This window comes from Pezoporus flaviventris, unplaced genomic scaffold (assembly GCF_033815535.1).
Source record: "Pezoporus flaviventris isolate CSIRO_AGI_PZ_B2104156 unplaced genomic scaffold, CSIRO_AGI_Pfla_v1 ptg000040l, whole genome shotgun sequence".
Lineage (NCBI taxonomy): Eukaryota > Metazoa > Chordata > Aves > Psittaciformes > Psittacidae > Pezoporus > Pezoporus flaviventris.
The window spans coordinates 10,679,430-10,700,541 of NW_026892588.1; the positions used below are offsets into that span (position 1 = coordinate 10,679,430).

The following is a 21,112-nucleotide window of genomic DNA, read 5'->3' on the forward strand; positions in this document are numbered from 1 at the left end:
GTGTCCTTACAAAACCCTTGCTCTTTATCTGTGTATTTGCAAGTATTTTTTCTGCAGTACTAAGATTGGAGATACAGCTCAATACAACCACAGCTCCTGCTGCAATGGTACTAGCTTGATTTTTCTTCTTCCAAAATCTCAGCAGTAACTGCTGCATGAGTTTTCCTCAGCAAACCTGGCACCGATAAAGGTCCCCTCCTGCGGCCTGCCACCGAGTGGCAGTGCTGCAAAACAGACGTGGATAGCAAAAGAAATTCCAGTCAGGCTCCAGCTTCCAGGAAACACTGCGGAAAACTTTCCTGATCTCCTGAACTAAGGATTTAAGAACGGTGACTCGAGATACTCTCACCAAGCCACGGTGCTTAGCTTTGGAAACAAAATAGGCCTGCAAGGCCAAAAAAAGGCCACTAAAGTGTCATTTTAATGGTGGCTTTGGAGGACAGCATTTCTAAATCACAGTATCTTAGGTCTATGCAATCACAAATGAACCTCAGCAAAAGAGCATGAGCTACTGTAAGAAAAACATGCAAACAGTGCTTACCCTTGTGTTCTGAGCTCTTCCCTCTATCACTGGGTGATGGGTTTAGAAACAGAATATTTAATAATAAAGGTTCTCATACTTTGTAAAAGTAGTTTGGAGACATTTTGTGCTGGCATGGTTTGAACTTTGTATTTTTACTTTGTATTTTCTTCTTTTTTGGCAAATAAAAGACTTTTGAATTTAAAGTCCAAGCCCTGCTCAGTGGTGGGGCAGTATTACTGTTCACTTCATCTCCAGCTACTGCCCAAAATTGCCTTCCTGGCTGTTGCTGCGCTCACACCATCCAGTTACCTGTCAGCAAGCCTGCCAAAGCCAAAATTCCAGGCTTGCTTCACAGAAATACTGGGGCAAAGCAGTGTGATCATTGTTAATAGTTAAGACCAAAGAAGCTGTGTTCACAACATTCTCAGTACCACTTTAAGTAATAGTGTGTACCTTTCAGAAGGAGTTTCATCAGCTGTGCCACATACTTGGAATTATTCTAACATACAAAGCCACTCTTCTTGCCATTTCACTTGTTAGATAGTTAGCAATAGAAGGAGTTTTTTAAATCAGTGTAATCTGTATAAACAATAACGTCAGGGAGGGGCTTCTTCCATCAAGTAAAAAGCAGCTTTTATTCTGGATCATGCCAGAATCCTTGCACAATTCATGTGCCACATCTGTATCATCTCTTCCTTGGAAATCTATCAGTGTTCCATTGAACACGCAGCTCCTTGCCCTGCCATAAGTACCTGTATGAATGAACTACAGGAAGAGCAGCAAGGTCAACACAATCCAAGTGTCATTTCCAGTTTTGTTCCCCCTTCCTCTGGGATTTAATCCCAACCAATGATTTCACTCATACATGATTATGTGGAAACAGCCTTTCCACCCAAAATGAAAACTTAGATGTCTACTCTTTCTTGAACAAGCATCTTCCACATGTACACATCAGGGTGGGCAAAAGCACCAGACTAATTTGGTACCACTACACATGACCCTAAGTCCAGAAGGAGTTCTGTTCTTCCCATCTTTGCAACAAACTTTCAGGCAGTTAGCCTCCCGGAGCAAAACATTTGATGAACCACTTTTCTTTTCTGATGCAGCGCTACAAACTACAGGATTTCCATAAAGTTTGGAAGTTAATCACCGTCTTCAAGCGGATTGGGAAGAAAGCTGAAACATCACACACTTCCTATATGAAAAGAATCCCCGCAGCAGCTTCCTCTTACACTAACGCTGAGAACGGTTCCCAGCTCCAGAGCCCGCAGGAGGAACACCTGCCAGCCCAGCCTAAACTGGAGCTAAAATGCCCCTTGACTGCTCTCCATGAGTGATCCCCAGCATACAGGCAGCAGGGGGCAAGTCCTTGCTGTGGGCTGCACTGGGCTGAGTTTCCACTCAACTCTTTGACCACAGCCGAGGCTGGAAGGTCCCACACAGTACTATTGCTATAAATCAGAAACTAAAGTTTTTCAGAGTAGAACCACTTCAATTATTTCCACCAACATTCTGATCCTTTCCCTTGCTCAGCTTATTCAAGAACAGTTAGCCAGGAGGTTAAGAAAACCAAACCAAGCCAACCCTAATTTAAACAATTACAGAATTAGTCATCAACGGACTAAGTGGTATTTAGACAGTAAGTTCAACATATGCCACACTGATGTCCTCAGCAGTTGCAAAATAGAATTAGAAAACTAACATTTATTAAATCAATTTGAATTTTAATATACATTTCAAGAACGTGGCAGCATAAAAGGAAATTGTTTTAGAAACAACCTGAATCTACCATTTGCAGTTTTACATTAACGATCAGGGCTCTCCTGTCCATGGTTCCAAAACACACTTGACCTAAATTCTCCAACTTTTGGTACCACATTTAATGCAGCAGTGAGATAGTAAAGATTCCAAGTTCTCCCACATTTCTGGAGCAAAGGTACTATGTATTTCATTTAATGAAAGTCCTAATAAATGTACCATCAACAATCTCAGCAAAACTTTAACAGCTCTGCAAAAGCATTCAGAAACAACCCACACTGTGCAGTTCACTCGCCTTAAATCAGACTCTGGTTCAGCTACTTTTCTTACACGTAGTGAACTAATAAACAGATTTACATTAGTAGGTCACCATCAAACCATCAAGTTAGAAAATGGCAGGATCCTTCTGGGTCAACACAAAAATCACATACAAGTTTAACTAAATACATTTTAATAGGACATTGTTAAATCTCATTCATGAGGGCTAAAAAACACAGATCCTGGGTACTTGGGTTGGCAAATAAAGACAAGAATACTAAGAAGCATTTTCCACCATTTACTCATTATCAAAAATATTTTTCAACTCTTCTTGCAAAACAAAAACAAAAAAAGTACAGACTGGACACGTACATCACATTTTTCTTCCTATGGCTTTAACCCCCCACCCTACCCACCCCACGAAAAAGACGGGGGGAGAAACAAACCAAAACCAACAAAAAGATCTGACCACATTCACAGAGAATGACACCACGGTACACTACAAAACAAAAGGAGGTGTCATTTGTGTCCAAAGGTTTTTGCTTATTTCTTAGGTGAGGAACCATCATTGTACATGCTTTGTGCCAAATCAAAAACACCTCACATTAGGTCAGAAAGCGTGCGGGGTTCACTGCATGAGTAAAAGCAAAGGTGGAAGCAGTAAAGTAACGCAAAAAATTCACATACTATTTAACATGCTGTCAAAACAGGAATTAGCTTTTAAATCAGAAGGTAATGTTTTGTGTTCTAGTCAGCCCATGTTTTGTTTGTGCTGTATCATCCAAAGAAGAGAAATTTCACGAAAGAAAATTACTTTTTTAGGCTGCCAACAGAGACCTAAATTCAAGACTAAATTCTTCTGCTTGTACTCTTCTTATTCAGGGATTACACTAATAAAAACTCTTTTGCATAAAGCTCAATTCTTACAAAGACACTCTCATTTTAACACTTCAACAACTTTGTGGGACTTTTCCCTTTTGGAGCCCTTTAGCCCACGTTGAAAAGCACTGACATTTGAAAGCTGCTTTCAACGAAAAATGAGATAGACTCTGGGTAGAGTGAGTTATTGTAGCTTGTTCTATCTAATAAACATCCAAAATACTTGACCTTAGATAGCAATGGATCCTCTGACCTAGCTGAGAGAAGATACCTGTCAGTGAAGAATTACCCTCAAGGGGATAGATCCCAGGCCTCTTACAGTACAAACTTCATCAGACACACAATGCCCCCGCCCCACTGGGGATAGCTGCTGTGGAAGTCTCCCTGTATCCCAGGCACTGAATGGTGCTACTAAAACTTGAGCCTTCTTTGCGTACAAGTAATTTTCTCACCCCAGCCAAAGAGTCAGGAACATGACCTGTAGAACTGTCAAGAAAAAAGGATGATGTTCTTAAAGGGGACTCACCATTCATATCTGACCAACTGAGCTTCCTGGTCCTCCTCTGGAGCCTGAGCTGCTCTTTGGGCAACAAGTTTTCTCAATGTATGTACTAATCTTGTTTTAGTTTTAAGCTGTTCTACAGAGTAGATAACCAATTCTCACACTCAGACATTATCTACCCCTTTCAGACTGTATTCTCCAGCTCAGGGCTGTATACCCTACAGGAATATCAGGTTATTTTCTAGTCATGGTGACAGTAACTAATCAATAATTATTTACACCATAATCTAGCACAGTTTAGATGGACTAACTAGATACCACTTCCTACATTTAAGCAGAAGCTTTGACTGAGCACAAAGCATGACCAAGTACAATGAGGTTAATATACTCCTTGCCAAAGATCTTGTGATAGAATCATTTACATCAGCAATTGATCTCAAACTATGAGGTGCTGTAAGAACTAAAAACAGTTTTAGGGTAACTCCTCCATTTTCTGCAACTATTTCCCAGACACTAATACACATAACATAGCAATGAAAAACACTTGATACAAGTGATCTAAACGCAGGAGCTCCAGCAAGTTAAACAGAACCATAGCTGCCTTAAAACTGTAGCAGTTCCCCTACTGATGGCAGGGAAAAGAAAGATTCAACAGTCATATCTCATGTCTATAGCTTCATCCAAACTTTTATCATCGTGTGTACTGGCAGCTAAAAACGTCGTTACTGGTGACCCTGTCACATTGATTACACTGGTGCTTGTGCTGGCATTGCGCACCGCAATGCTTGTCACATTAATGCCCAAAGTAAGCCTAGTCTGCTCCAAGGCCTTTTCTGGCACTGCAAATGCCTCCAGCTTCTTCTCCCCATTAGCCATGTATGAGTTTTGGCAGCCACGGCATATGCAGTCAAGGCAGGCTTTGCGGTTAGAATAGCAAGGGCAGCGTTGGCCACGGCATGTAAGAACACTTGGATTTTGGGTGGCACGACCGCACTTACACCCCTTCTTTTCTTGTGGCTTTTTGTACACAGTTTTTGTTGGGCTTCCCGGCATAACATTACTGCTAGGAACTTTCTCCTTTGCTTTGTCTTTTGTTTTCAGCACCCCCGGTTTGGCTTTCGGGTGAGATTTTTTAGGGGCATGTTCCAAATTCTTTTTCACGCTTTTGTTAGACAGGAGCACAGTTTTGCTTATTTTGGGAGTGGTGCCTCCATTGGGTACAGTTGCAATAGGCTGCAAAGACATTTTATTTTCCTGTTTCACTGTTACAGGAGCTGATGCTCCCAGTGTTGGGCCACATATGATGCTGGAAATGGGTAGAGGTTGAACTTTCTCACTGTCGCTTTCTGATCGAGACCGCTTTCTGTTTAACTTCACTACCTTGGGCGTCGCTGCTGTACAGGAGATCCCATGAGGAGAAGCGTCTGTGGACATGAAAATGTTATGGCTAAGAGGAGGGGGAGAAAGCTGCAGGAAAGGACCGTTAGTCATGTTTGCTTCCAAGTTGGGCTGCAAATTAGAGTCACAGACTTCAGTATTTGAAACTGTCTCTAAGCTCCGGAGAACTTCCTCAACGCTAAGGAGAAGTGAGCCCCCTGGTTTTATGTCTTCACTGAAACTGCAGATGTCGATGCCTGTCGTACACAAGTCACTACTGGAAACTGTATCGCACACAGGCTGCAGGCTGCTGGAGATGTCCTCAGTTTTTATATACTCTCCAGTACTACAGACATCAATTGTGTTTGCATGTTCAGGAGAAGGAATATTCACTCCAAGTTTATCTACCGAAAGCCCATTACAATTGGGCAACCCGTTGATAACAGAACCTCTAATATCGATGTTGTGTGTGCTTTCAGGGATCGATGTAAAACTAGCTGGAGGATCAGTTGTGAGTTCTGAGGTTGAAGGTACTGGGGAATGTGTCAAACACAAAGCCAAGGCTGTATCAGAAGATTTGTCTGTCTCTTCATGGAGTGGCGATCCATCTTTGAGCAAAGCCAAAAGATCTGCAGAACAATCAACTGCCTGGATAATATCTCGTGCCAGCGGAGTTTGCGTTATGTATTCGCAGAGTTTCTTATAGCAGTTCACTAAGATGCTTAGTTGCTTATTCTCCTCAAACTGTTCGTAGTCCTTGCACCAGCTACATGACGGTTTCATCATCATCTTCTTGCCTTTACACGTTTTGCAGACATAATGCTGACATGTGGAGTTCGTAGGAGCAATAGGGTCTTGTAGCAAATTTCCTAAGGAAGAAAGAGAGAGAAAGATTACAATGGACCCAAGGCATGTTTCTGGGATAGTATGGGATGAATTTTTTGTACTATCAAAGCAAAATATCCTGAAAACCTTCAGTAGGTCACAAGAGAACACAGCATCCAAGCGCTGTCCTGTAAAAATGTTCACAGCTGCCATTATCTGGTTTTAAAACAACATTAAAAAAAATAAGAAAACCATCACACCATCATCTGTTGTGCTTCTACAGCCTTTATAAACCTCTCAATTAAACCACTACCAAAGCCCTTGTCTCATTCAGCAGTTTCTGCCATTGCAACTTCTAAAACACACAAAATTTCTAGGAGTCTACCAAACTGCAGCAATAAACTCCCATGAAGAGCTACTGCAGAGATTGTAAAGAAATTAGTGAAAACAAATGGCAATGGAGCAGAGGGAAATTCTAAACGGAATGTGAAAATGATGAAATCCCAACCCCAGAAGGAAAGAAGACACAGCAGACTTTGGTTTACTTCTCATTTAGCTGGGACTAAAAATAGAGCCTAGCTTTGTGACAGTCATTGCAGTGACTACACCACAGAATTTCTAACTTTGCAAGCAAGAGCAGTTAAATGGATCCCATAAACTCTCACAAACACTGAATGAAGTACCTAGTAATATATTTGAATAAAAAAAGGGGGGGGGGGGGGGGGGGGGATGGGGGGGAAATATACTGTATTGCTCTGTAATTGCCTGTGCCAAACCAGAAGGTGCAACAAGGCAACTATTAACACATCCTGGGGAGTGGTAGCTCCTGGTCTTCCCATACACAGACCTTAGTCAAGAATCTAAGCCATCAGGTAGTAGAGCAAGACATTATACTAACCCTTGGCTGTAACAGCACTTACAATACAAAACTTGTCCCTCACTCTGTAGCTTTTCACAAAAAGTTCCTCATCCTTTCCCAACATTTTCACTGTTCAAACCACTTTTGAAAATTCAACTTTGTGCATTAGCACAGTATTTCTGTGACTCTTGCATTCCATAACCAAGCAGACAATCCCAATTTCCCTTTGAAATCTCAATTCCTTAGTACCTCTTTGGGAAAGGGCTACTCCAGGCCTCCATCTGAGCTGCCTTTCAGTAGAGTGGCTTGATGTAACTTGGTTTTTGATGACCTCAGCACTGACTCTTATTGCTCATTATGTTGTATTTTTTTGTAACAAGATGTGATGGTTTAGGAAGTTGGCCAGTGGCACCCAGCACACATCTACACAGAGTCAAACACTGGGAACTGCCATCATTGTGAACCTGGAACAGCGGCCACTGGAACAGTGCAGTATTTGAACAAGCCAACTGAAAGAAGTGCAGGAGGAGCACTGAAGAGGAGAGACTGTAGAACAGAGAAAGGTTCAAAGCACAGTTACAGCAACAGTTGATGGGAAATAGACTTCACAACCAGAGCCAAGGTATTTAGCTTTTCTTTGCTGATCTAGTGAGGAGGGGCTGACTGAGGAAGAGTGACTCCACAAGACCCCACCGTGAGAAGAAGTAACAAAACACTCTTCAAGTTAAGCAGTGAAGATTTCAAGCCAACAGGTGGAACATTAAGCCACATAATCCAACCTGCAGTGGAAATTTTAATTTCTTTTAAAAGTTCCCTTTAAATGACATTATGTAAGCAGCAACGCAGGCAAAGACTTCCACCATCGTCTTGTTAGAAAACTCCCTAACTCCCATGGGGGGAAAATGAAACAAACTTATTTAAATCACATTAGATAGTTTCCGAAGTCACATCCTTCAGCAGAAGCAGTTCATGAACAACTGTCCCTCCTGGATCTTTGAGTCTTTCTAGCAGGACAAGCAGAAAGCTATGCCCTGACCAGTGCAGGAGACAAACGCATCTAACGCTCATTCATTTAATGCTTTCAGACCTTAGAAGCCATCATACAACTACATGCATCCACAGCACTTCCACAACCAAAATCCAGGACCAGCATTACACCCAATGCAGCAGAGTTGGGTGCTCCTTGGACTGTCGTTAGCATCATCATAAGCAGCAAAAAGAGGCTAAGGATGAGTTATGATGATCAATGCTTCACACATTATGAAGCACTTCAGAGATGAGACCAAATAAACAATATACCATTTTAACTTTTAATTAGATGAAAAAAAAAGTCATCACCAACTGTGCATTTTATTTCTCCCAAAATAAAATTGGCTGGAACTGTTGAATGGGTATGAATGCTAAAAAAAGGATACTGAAAAATTTAGATTTCAAGAAGCTTTGAGGAAAAAAACCCAAACAGACGGAGAGACAAGATAAAACACTTCACATGCTCTCACTGAAGAACAGGGCGAGTTACTCTTGGTAAATGCCAGGCAACCTACATGAGAGAGACATCAGGAATGCCTGTGCTGTGGGAGTATTTTCAGCTTCAGTTCAAATCTCATTAAATATTCATTCTTCAGTTAGAGTCTCTCTTGTATGGATTCTGTGGCACCGATCACTCTCTTCAGCTTTAGTAATGTTAAGATAAAGAGTCAACCATGAGATGCAAATTCACAGAAAATTAAGTTTCATTATTTTAATACTCAGGGAATGATAATAAGCAGTAATTTCCCAGAAAGACACCACCCGAGTTGCTACTCAGAATCTTGAGGTACTAAGCTCTGTTACATTGCAAACTGCTGGACTGTAGGGGCTACCAAGCCATAACACTCATTTGGTGCTGCAAATTTCCAGATCTTCCCAGATGATGATTATAAACTCCACCATGAAAATAAAGCCAGGAAGGATTCTAAGATGTTACCTAGCCCATCCTTAAACTCCTATAATCACACTGAGTTAGACCAAAGATCCATCTAGCCCAGCGGGCCATACCACTAGCGGCCAAAAACAGATGCTTAGGGGAAAGAGTAAGAACAAGGCAAATAAACTTCTAATACCTGCCCAGTTTTTAACTAACCATTATTAGCTGAGATAATTCTCATGCAAGATGGGGTTTCCATGGACTCAGTATCCCTCAGATGCTCTCCTTAGGTTTGCCTCATCTTGTCTTTCCCTCTTTCAAATGTAATTGCAGCAGGCTTTGACCAGAAGGTCCTACTGTGCCGAATTTCTGGTTCTCATGTTGCATGAGGTTAACAGTGAATTCCTACTTCTCTCTTCAACACTACTCACGGTTTTACGGACATTTACCACATCAGCCTCAATGTTGTCTCTGTTCCAGACTACAGTAGTTCCCTACAATAGGTCACCCTTCTAAATCTTCCACAGTTCTTTTTTTTGAGATGGAGTACCACAACGTAAGATACAGGTGAACCACAGCCTTATACAGTGCCATAACAAAGTTCTCAATTTTATTCTCTATTCCAGTCCTGATTTTTAGCATTTGCTTTGCTTTTCAACTGATACTCAGTACTGAGCCGTTATTCTCATGGAGTTTTCCATCACAAGGGCAAGATCTCACTTTTGGCTGGCAGCCATAAATGCTACCCCTTCCTATACATTTACAGATGTAAATAGATCTACAAGATATAAAAATGGTAGGCTCTGAGAAGTTAATATTTTTCCATGTTTATAACTTAATATTTGTCTAAGCTAAATGTAATTTTACGTTTTATTGCGCACTCATTTATCAGTCCAAGATCCTTCCATAACTACCTAATGCAGGCCTTCACTTTTACTACCGTAAATAGGTGGTATTGCTAGACTTTGCCTCATCTTTTCTCACCCTCTTTTGCAAGGGCTTTATTAATACACCAAACGCAACATCATGTTCTTACAAAGTCTCCAGTAAAAGGCCTTCCCTAAACAACATCAACTCTTAACATCTACTTTCAGAAAAGTTTACTCAACATCTGCATTAATTTGAGCACTTACAATTACTAAGAAGCATCTAACAGAAGAAATACTTTTAATATATTATTTACAAAATATCACAGCTGTCCTGGAAAAGCTGCTTACAGGAGGGAGGTCATTGAAACCACAAGGAATACTTCCTATTGTGTTCCTTAATGAGCATTACTTCACAGCTGCAGGAAGAGGGGAAGCATCTGCAAATTGTATCTCACAGACCAAAGGGAGGAGAAGAATTGGCAATCAAAGCAATTGTTAGGTGTATCAATCCAGCAAATGTGCTCCAAATGGATGACATTCACTGAGAAGGAAGACTTGAAACAGATCACCTTCCATTCTCATCCTTAGCAAAGGCAGAAATACAATGCTCCCAAAAAGAGGGTAAACACAAATAACTAGCTTAGCACCCTTGGAAAAGCATGCTGAAACATAATATTTTGCTTTTTTTAAAAACTCAAACTCTTCATAATGATATAACTATTAAATATAAATTTGCAGAACTAGGAAAAAATGTGTTACAAGTAGAATTAAATGTATCACTGGGGTTAATCTGACATTTGTCTGCCAAAGAGCCTTTAATCCTCAACTGCATTCATATCACCAGAAATTGCCCTCATTTTATAGTGCACAGCAAGCAAGTGGAAAGCTCAGTAGTCCAGCCCTCTACTCCCTGCACTCTCTACCTGACTAAAGGGGCATATCTGCTCCATAATGCAAAAGCAGGTGCGCCATCCATGAAGAAGGAAGCTCACCTGCACCAGTTAATCTGTCAACATCAAACATTACAGTTACTGTGACTGCATTTTTAAACCAACATTACAAAAAAGCTTCTGTGAACTTTAGTCAGATGAAAGCAATTCTACAGCACTGTGAATCTAGCAAGTTTTAAAAATCAGGAAGCTATAATCAGTCCAATGCAGCACACAGACACTTCTATGTTACACTTAATATTCAGCAAACACCTCTGAAGTAACAAGAAGATGGAGATTTAATAGTTGCTCTGCTACACTTTCAGCATTTTCATTTCTGGATTAAACGTGATCTGATTGTTTCGACTAAAATAATTAGCAACAGGCAGTAAGCTCAGACAAATTACTACATTCAAGCTTCAGAGTTAACCACCTCCTGAAGGATGGGAGGTAGTTCTCATTTATGGACAGTACCACTTGGATAGGCTTTCTGAAGTCCATCTACTGCAGCTTAAGTACTTCAGCTTAAACAGCCTCTGATAGGAAAAAGATGCTTGCCCCCCTTCTTCCATGCATTGCTCCCTTCTCAACCCCACACTGCATCTTTTCATCTAAGTATCAGCTAGATCCAACTGAAGAATAAGTAGCTCAATGAGGTTTCAAAGGAAAACATGCAAAAGAAAGAGTCATAAAAGCAGTAGCTTTTGCAAAACTATTTGATGATAGTTACCAGACTTTAGTACTTATGCCTGCCTATCTGTAGAAAAATAAAACAAATGTTTAAGATCTGTTTTACATGGGTGAAAGATGCTGGTACTTACTAGAAAAGAAGATCACTAAATCCACGCAAACGCAGAGAAACTTCAAGAGAGGTTAGTGTGAGGGACAATTGCCAAGGACAAGATGACAGTGAAAGGTCTCCTTCCACCAATCTCAAGCCAGAACATAAACCCCTTCCAAACTGTATGCTTAAGATGGTGAGCCCAAACCATGGTCTGGTTGATCCACCTCACATATATGGCACTTAAGTCAAGAGGCAGGTTCACCAGATGGAAGTTTGTCCTATCCCTGCCCTGATGAACTGCCCAGTTAGATAAATGGTTGGCAACTTCTCTCATCATTCAGACACCTACTGGATCACCGGACAGAGGTGCTGCCCAGGTATCCTACAAATCAACATTTGTAGCCACCACACTCTTGACTGAGGCATGAAGACACAAGGCATGCGCAATATTACTAGCACACAACTTGGAAGCCATGTCTACAAAGCACAGATTGTAATAGTTCACAACGACAACACTAGAAATTTATTTATCCTTTAATGTTCTTTGTGAGACAAGGTTTTCTAGACAGAAATGTTTTTTTTCTACCAAAAACTACAAGTGGAAAAACTTGTTCAAGACTTTCAGCACACAATCCTTTTTCAGGTCTGAGACAGCAAGAGTTTACCTGTTAATTAAATGATAGGATTTCTTCAAACAGTAAATAAAAACCTTGCTTTTGGATCACCACAATTACAACAGTGCCTCTAGAATTTGTCCAAAGACATTCATAACTTTTAACAGGTTAACAGAATTCTCATCAGATGAAATAGAAACATGGAGGATATACCAAAAGTGCATTTAAAAAAAAATAAAAAATAAAAGCAACAACTTATTTCAAAGTTTTATCAGAGAAAATATTCTGGTAGCTGCTGAATAGATCTGAGCATCCTCCATCAACAAACAATGAAAAATTAGCTACAGAAATTATTACCCTCATATAGGGATGGTTGTGACTAAACAACTAAGGATTCTACAACTGTTTGGAAAAATAAAAACTGCACTGTTTTTGTCGGAACACCATGGGAACCCAAATTAACCATGGTAAGAATACAGTTGGCCTATTTTTCTGCATAGAAATACAGTCAATGTCTTTAGCTAAAGTTCAAAGAAAAAAAAACATCACCACAGAAAATGACAACAAATTGCATTTAAATGTAGAAGGGCCTGCATTGTTCTCTGACTTCAGCCCCTGCACAATAAACAACAGAACACATTTTACCAAGTCCTATGTCAAAGTTGTGTTTCTGTTTGAAAGTCTTTTTGTTTACAAAATCACAGCCTAGAAAAATTCTAAATGTATTTTTAACAAACTAGGTGGAGAAGTTCAAACTTGCTGATGCACAAACTTCAAGAAGATAAATTTATCTTTTTCACCCTCCGATGTCAAATTTTCATGTGATGATATTTTCCGGAAGTCAAGGTTGCTGTATTTTAAGAGGTTTTAAATAGCAAAGTTCACATTTCTCTTGTGTATAAGACATGCTTCCATGCAGCATAAATACTCCTAAAACTTGCTTTGAAAGTTATAGGATCAAGTTGATCATACTCTCTGAGCAAACCAAGAAGTAATGAAAACTGATTTCTGCCCACCAACAAAAACATTCATACCATGAACTGCACAATCTTAAACTAAACTGTCCTCTTCAAGGCCATTGGAGAAGCAGCAAGCCCTGTGCTGTGACCGCAAGGCTCAGGGAATAACAAATTACATCACTGAAGGACTCCAAGGTGAATTCCCCCATAAAAGCAGGGAAATCTTTGGAAAGCACTATCTGGGAAGCACACTGATCAAGAAAGGTTGTGCAGTGTAGTATTTCAAGAAAGGTTGTGCTGTGCAGTATTTCTCAAGTCATACACTAGTTGGAAAAATCTTTTCTGGCCTCACAAAAAACTCCAACATAACATCCACCAACTGCTTACTCCATATGTGGTCAACCTAATCTGTAAATTATGACATAGTAAGAAAACAAACCTGAAGAAATCTGTGTTTGAAAGCACTATGTCCATAGACCCAGACAACTAAGTTGTCCCAATAAGGATGCCTTTTGGCAACACTAACTTTTCTTCAAACACTCTGAAACGCTATCAGTTTAACCAATATCCTCAGGCAACCATCAAAAACCCATCCATCATTTCCCACTGCTGTAATGAGAAACACACTCTCATCTCAAATCACATCAGAAGACAATATTGCAATCTCCACTTTGTGACCTTCTTTTGAAGCCCACTATCAACCAGTTGGAATCAACAGTGGAAACCAGAGCTACTTCTCTTCCTACTCCTCAATTTTGTTCAAAGACAGAGGAATATTTTTAGGTTAGAAATCAATTTAAATTCAAATGGTAAAACTTTACGTTATCAAAACTTATTCAGTACAATGCAGACAACCTTGAAAAAGCAGCTTTCCTAGGAGTCACACACAGGATTTAAAAATAGGAAACTGAATTTAAGTAAGGAGATCTTAGGAGGAACAAAAATAATCCAACATGTTCCTGGCTAAAAGTGGGTGTATTCAGAGATAAGCGAGTGAACATTTTAGAGACAACTGCCCATGCTGGTTACCTCCAAAACAAGAATACCTGCAGCAAAAGGTGTTTAATAGGTACTTAGTCCTATAGTCCATGCTCCCTGATGACTGTTTCAAAGGTTCTGGTTATTTTGCACATTCTTCAGAAATTCTGAAGTCTTTTGGCAACCGCTCATGTAATTTTTAAGGGCAACATAACATATTTTTAAAAACTACCAATATGTGATAGCTGCACAGCATTTTTCATCATTGAAAATGGAGAAAAGAAGAAAATGTGAATGAAAAAATATCTTAAAAAGCAGTGATCCAGATCAGTTTTCAAACATAAAAGGCTGCTCATCTGGAAGCACAGATCATGAATCAATCTTCACTCTCCTTAATCTAGGGAGAATGGACAAGAAAGGAGATCTCCATCACAAAACATAAACACGCCTTCTCACTGTAACACTCTTAATCCAGACTGAACTCAATCATGGCTCACATCCTAAACAGAAAATCCAGTATCATGCATATAATTAAGTTTCATTAGTAGTGGGAATTGGTTTCTTCTGCCTTCTTCCATCTCAGCGACCAGAAATTGCATTTCTAGAAAGCTTCAACCTATTTAGGTGTCACCCAACATTCTTTGAAGGACATGAGCAGGATGGAAATAACATTCCTATGCTAATATTTCTATAGGGAAACAAAAAGTCAACAATTTTTGTGGGTTTAGTAATCCATGCCGTTTCCCATACTTGGGAATTGCTTCCATAATGCTACTTTACCATTTAGCCTTCAACCATCTAACTAAAACCGTCAAGAACAATCACAGAACTGACAGGAGCTATGTAAGGTACCAGCCAGTACTGACACATTGTTTCTTTGTTCTGTCCTACCTCTACCTCTTAATCTCCCTTAAGCCACATGTTGCCTCACATCCCCTTACTGAGTTTACAGGATGTTTAACGCAGGAACTGTATTCTTACCCTGTATTTCTACAGCTGGGTTCCTGGTCAAAATGTTGTCCTAAAACCATGCTCTCTTTCAAGCACTTTCACATTAGATATGAGCAATAACAATCTTTCACACACCTTTTCAGTATCTTTCTGAGGTTTCAGGATGAAGTCTTCCACTTAGGTAAAAAGCTAAGCTGATCTGACTGGCAATGTGTCTTTCACAATCACTGTAACTGAATTTCAAAGAAGGCTGTTAATGCTGAACCTCTGGATGACTTGCAGTAAGCTAAGTGGTATTTGAAATAGAGAAAAGCACTTTTTTAGAAGATTTTTATCCCAACAGACAGTATTTTAAAGCACAGAAGTTTGCTACATAAATTCTTTTAAGCTATTTTTAAATTAAATATGGTATTAACATGCAATTTAGTAATAATCACTTTAGTCCAGAAACTAAGCTCAGATTTCGCATCTGCTAAACTATTTTTAAATTAAATATGACATTAATGTGCAATTTAATAATAACCACTTTAGTGCAGAGACAAAAACTCAGATTTCACATCCCCAAAACACATAAAGGCCCATACCTTCTGTCTAATGCACACTCAGGAGTGGCTATTTTTATGTTTTAAAAGCTCTAGGAAATACTGTCCCTGTAAAAGGATGATGCATTACCTACAACACCATCTAGGAAACTATCACATGATCCCACTTAAATCCTAGAAACATACACCGCCGTATCGACATAATTTCACCTTTATAACCCATTAGGCAAGAGAGAGACCTCAAATCCACCTAGAACAGATGTAACTCACAACGGCATACTGGATTTACATTATGACTTTCTACTGATGGAACTGCATGTGTTGCCAATTTGAATCTAAAATCAGAGCTTTAATTTCACAGTTATGTGGGTCCAAAAACTTCTGCCACCCTTACTATGTGAGCTGGTTTAAAAGACTATCAGATCAAAAGAAAGTAACCTGGCTTATGTGTAGCGCAGTGAGAAAATAGTGAAAGCACAATAATGTTAGTTGATTTATATAGCTGTCACTCATTTCTTCTAAAAAAATTCCTCTAAACTTAAAGGGACAATCTTGACAGTAGAATTAATAACTACATCATAACAAAGCATTACAGAATGCATTCAGAGAGATTAAATATCGAGGAAAGACTGATGACATAAGGAGCACTAATTTGGGGAGTAATTTCCCAAGGGAAGTCCAGGAAGTCCAACACTCAAGACTAACCAAGTGTAGCAGTTTTACACATTACTGGTAATTCATGCAGCATTTCTTCAACAAATCATGATTTTTAAACATCACAGTCATGAGAGCATCCTGCTAAGATCTGTGCAAGGGAAGTACCAGACACTCACAAAGTTCTGTGTACATGAATGAACCCATACCCAGATATTTGCATCTTATAGCCTAAAAATACAAATAAAGGGGAAAGAAATGACCATCTGAAAACCTTTTAAATACTTTTAAACCCTGTACAATGTAAAGTTTAGGATCATCATAGCATTTACTCTTTTGATCATGACATGTCACAAAGTAATCACAGAATGGGTTAAAAGGGACCTTAAAGATCATATGGTTCCAAATTGCCTGCCATAGGCAGGCACACCTTCCACAGCTCTTAGCACTAATGTGTACAAAGAGGAAAGGATTTAAAAAATACCATAGCAAGGTCAGAGGGCCAAACATCAAGAGGCACCAACATTCACCTATGACAGAAGTGGGAGAAAAGGAACAGAAAGGTCCAACAAGAAGGTGAATTTGCCTTTACCAGCCTCAGCTGAATATTTATGACTGCTGGCCAGCAGTTTTGTATCAGGCTGGACCACTCTCCCATGACTGACTGCCTGCAGGTTCAAGATAGACACTCTACTAATTCTGCAGGACAGATACTGTATTTTACTGTATGGCTTCACAAAGAGCCTGGTATTTACTGAGGCCTCTGTATGCTAGCATGCCACAAACAGGAGCCCGGGACACAGAGACATAATACTGGGGAATTCTAATTTGAAACAAATAGCAGCTGCAGTTACCTGAAAGCTAGCCACAGTAGGAAAAACAAACAAACAAAGCCAAAGCAATAACTTTAAGATTCAAAGAAAATAAGGGATGAAGAGAAGTATTTTGTAGATAAGAATGGTCAATGGAAGAGAGCAAACTAAAAAGCATGCTTTGCTCTACCAAACTGAGAGTAACAGAAAAGCCAAGCAAGAAAAGCTGAAGAAGATTAAAATAGCTCAGGAATTTGGGCAGGGGCAAATTAGACAATTTCAATAGCATAGAGTGTAAAAATAAGATTGCAAAAGGCCAAGAAGGGAAGAAGTCAAGGCAAAGAGAACAAAGAACACATTTCAGAAGAGCATTCTTACACTGGAGAGGCCAAACAGCACAGCAGTTAGAAGCACATAGTCCCTATGCAAATATCGTATTAAAAAAAAATAAAAATCAGGAAAATATTAACATATTTTTAGGCAAAAGCAGTCTGGTGATTGACCAAAAGAAAGGTGAATTTATAGAAAAAATCAGTTAGAGATTGGAATTAACAGGGCTGAAGGTAATAAGCAAGAACGAAAGAGTAGAGGTAAATCGATACATCGATACTGACATCAGGGTTACATGAGGCAAAAAAAAAAACCTTAGACAAATTATTGCAGGAAATGACGACGCAGTGATCCTGGGAACAGGCTCCCTCTTTCCCAGCACAAACAGATCGCTATTTTCTAAGACTCTAGAGGGAGGAGCCAATAGCTACAGGATAGGAAGCATCCAACACTAGTTCAGCAGCTTCAACAGTTGAAATCCTGATCCTGTAAATAAATTATTTAGCTTTCTAAACCCCAGTAATTCCATTAAATCTTAGCGTGACCACACACATTAGCAAAGATAAATACATGCAAACATAGTGGATGTAAGTCCACTCAGTTAAGAAAATACAAACATACACAGGGCCAGGACTTTAACAGAGAGAAAAAAGGACTGATCAACTGAGACAGCTAAGAGCTCAAGTCCCTCTCCCAACACTGACCAAGGCTTCCAAAGGGAAGTTCAAGAAAGGCTGACAGCTTATTCCGCAACTTCCTACCAGGAACGGACACATGCCCCCACTTCATAAATACAGAAGAGTTCAATTCCTTCCCAATGTTCCCCAGACTGCAACACTGAAATTCCAGATACCTGCCTTTGCCCACAAAATGCAGAATGCTCTTTTCTTTGGGGAGAAGAAGCAGGAAAATCCCAGCAGCCTTTCAGCCTATTTGCTTTTATGGTAATTACTGTTATAGGACAATTACATACACCGCACAAAAAAGGAAAAAAAAAAACAACAAACCCAAATATTGTTTCTTTGTACTTAAAAATCTTGGCTTTCCCTCTGAATTATTTTTTGTTCTTTACCTTTCAAGGAGGTAACAAAAAAAAAAAAGGGGGGGATAAAAAGTTATTTCCCTGCCCCTATGCTGTTTATTGTTTTGAGTATCTTTTACCATGCTTTTAGTCATCACTTTTTGAAAGCAATTAACTCCACTATACCAGTGCATCCCAATAACCACTAATAACTACCACAGCCTTTACCACATAAAGTGACCATAATAAAACATTGCAATTTAGGGGGAAAACAGAGTCTCTCAACAACAAAAAAAACCAACAGATTATTTCTTGTGTAGCTTGCCAGGCTACTAAACATGCAGACCCCTGACGCCTCTATTTTTTACCAATATTGCCGCAGCCTGCCCCCCATTCGGGTTGGGTTTTTGCCCGAGAGGAGGGGGGCGGGTTTAAACCAGCAATATTTCCGCTCCGCCTCTCCCAACTGGCTCAACAACCACACCGCTACAGCGGTCCCCCCTCCGCGCCCCCCGGGGCCACTGCCCCCCCCCCCCCCCCCCCCGGCGGGAGAACCGCGGCCGCCCACGTGGGCTCCCTCCTCGGCGGTGAGAGATTCCCCCTGGGAGCAGAGGCGCCGCGGCCAAAGGCTGAGCAAAGTTTCGTGGGCCAGCGCCGTGCGGGGCGGGAGGAGCCCTACTGCAGCGCTGTCTCCGGAGGCCGGGGCGAAGGCAACCCGGCGGGGCAACACCGAGGCGGGCTCTGTGGGCAGCGCGGCCCAGGGCAGCCCGCAGCGCCGTGCGGGGAGCCCCGGGGGAAGGCTCATTGTGCAGGGAACAAAAGAAAGATCCTCACCGCAAACGCAGCAGGAGAGGGACTGCCTGAAGTAGGGCAGGAGCTTGTTAATCTCTGTAAAGGACTGGGGATCTCCAGGGTCGTAGTTGAGCACCAGGCGGCTCGCTGAAACGTAGAGAGCAGTGGCATTCACCGGGTTCATCGCAGCCGCTCGCACGCCGCCGGCTCCGGGGTGAGAAGAAGGCGCGGCGCCGAGTCCGTGCGGGCCGCGGGGGCAGGTGGCCCCGGGGCGGGGGCAGGCCGGGTGTCACCTTGGTCCGGGGCCACCTGGAGCCGCGCGGCGGCGGCAGCGCGGAGGCCGCGGCGGCCCGGCGGCCCTGTCAGAGGGGCCGCGCTGGCTCCTCCTCCGCCTCCAGCGGGGCCTCACTCCCGAGCAGCGGCCTCGGCCCGCCCGCAGCCACACAGCGCAGGGAAAGGCGGCGGCGCTACTCCAGACTGCGGGCCATGCCGGGCCGCCTTCCCCGGGGCCCTGCTCCTCTCCGAGCGGACGCTGCCTCAGCGGCGGCCCGGCATGGCGGCGGCCGCAGAGAGGAACCGCGAAGCCAGCTCAGGGCGGCGGCGGGCCGGGCCGCGCTGCCCGCTCCGGCGGCGGGGGAGGGAGGGAGGGAGGGAGGCGGATGCACCTGGGCCTCAGCGCGGCCGCATCACCGCGGCGCTGCCGCGGCCTCCTCCGCGGGGCCGGTGGCTCCTGGCTGCGCGGCCGCCGCTCGCGGGGCCGGACCCGCCGCCTGATCCGCGCCGCAATGTCAATAGCAACCGTTAGGTCCAACCGTCACTGCGGAGCCATCGCCGCTGCCGTCCAGCACCCCGCACTGCGCATGCGCGGCCGGGACGCTGCCCTCCCCGCAGCGGGGGCCCATCCCGCGGGGCGGGGGGGTGGGGAGGGAGTGGTGTAGCGCCCTCTAGCGGGGAGCGGGGCTGCCCTGCCGCCCTCGGCCTGGGAGCGGCGCTGGCCTGAGGGAGCGCGCGCCGCGGCGAGCGGTCGCCCCAACCGCCGCCTCACCCCGCTCCGCTCAGCGGAGGGCGGGCCGCCACCGTCGCTCCCTCGCCAGGCGGGCTGGGTCGGCTGCCGGCAAGGCCCCACCGGCGCGTGTGCTGCCCCCGTGCCCCGGGTGATGAGGCTTATGCCCGCGCTCAGGGCCTCCACCTCACGGGCAGCCGTGCCTCCGGAGCGGCTGGGCGCAGTCACTGCTCCCTGCTCCTGTCATGGCGAATGCCTCCGCTCACCTATCGGGCTGAGGAATCAGGCTCCGCCTCTGCCTTATGTCATCCTGGAACCTGCAGCCAGGCCTGTCAAATAGATCAGGTTTCCGTCTGGGCTTGAGATGCTGGGGTTCCGACTGGCCCCCCCCCTTCCACCTAGCAAGGAGCAAGTCCAGTGTGTATACCTTCAAAGTCAGAGCTGCAGGGCCTGCGAGGTCCTTAGAAGATATGGCACAGGACCTGCAAAACACACCCTTCTCAGATGCGGTCTGGATGCCCCAGTGGACACCACTAGCTGCCTCCACAGGGCTGAGTAGACAGAGGCTTACCACAAGTGTTCTTGCTGCCCATACCATCACTCTGGAGACCCTAACATATAACACAGCAGTGGATCTACAGGTTTTGGCAGGTATGACCAAGATACAGGCACAGGAGGGATTTTTTTTTATCTTCATCGGGTTTTAGGTTACTGGGGACATGTGGAAGGAACTTCTGATATTTCCACTGTAAGCACCACTGCAGCCATTTCACACATCTCCAGTTCCTGTGTTGCAACACAGCCAGTGCCATCAAAGCAGTCCTCTCCGTGCTTGGCCTTTTGGGGAACCATCTGATAGAACCTCTCTTTTTTCCCAGTTGTCCCTCTCTGTGTTCACCTAGAGTTGCCCACATTAAACTAATCATAGGATAGTTAGGGTTGGAAAGGACTTTAAGATCTAGTTCCAACCTCCCTAATGAAGGAGTT

At 42.8% G+C, this 21,112-nt stretch overlaps 1 protein-coding gene across 1 annotated transcript; it reads right to left on the minus strand.

Moving 5' to 3' along the window:
- Positions 1–2,207: 2,207 nt before the first annotated feature.
- Positions 2,208–20,003, minus strand: MSL2 (MSL complex subunit 2). Its single transcript, XM_061465277.1, has 2 exons — positions 19,165–20,003; positions 2,208–6,166 (listed from the first exon to the last, which is right to left on the minus strand). The coding sequence occupies exons 1-2, from the start codon at positions 19,304–19,306 to the stop codon at positions 4,569–4,571; spliced, it is 1,740 nt and encodes a 579-aa protein (XP_061321261.1). The 5' UTR covers positions 19,307–20,003; the 3' UTR covers positions 2,208–4,568.
- Between the last annotated feature and the right edge of the window lie 1,109 nt (positions 20,004–21,112).

Bases quoted from the DNA above. Each gene is read 5' to 3' on its own strand.
- MSL2 (XM_061465277.1), bottom strand. From the start codon at position 19,306: ATGAACCCGGTGAATGCCACTGCTCTCTACGTTTCAGCGAGCCGCCTG. The intron at 6,167-19,164 runs GTGAGGATCTTT...TTTCTTCCTTAG, and splicing joins CCTCTCCTGCTGCGTTTGCG to GAAATTTGCTACAAGACCCT.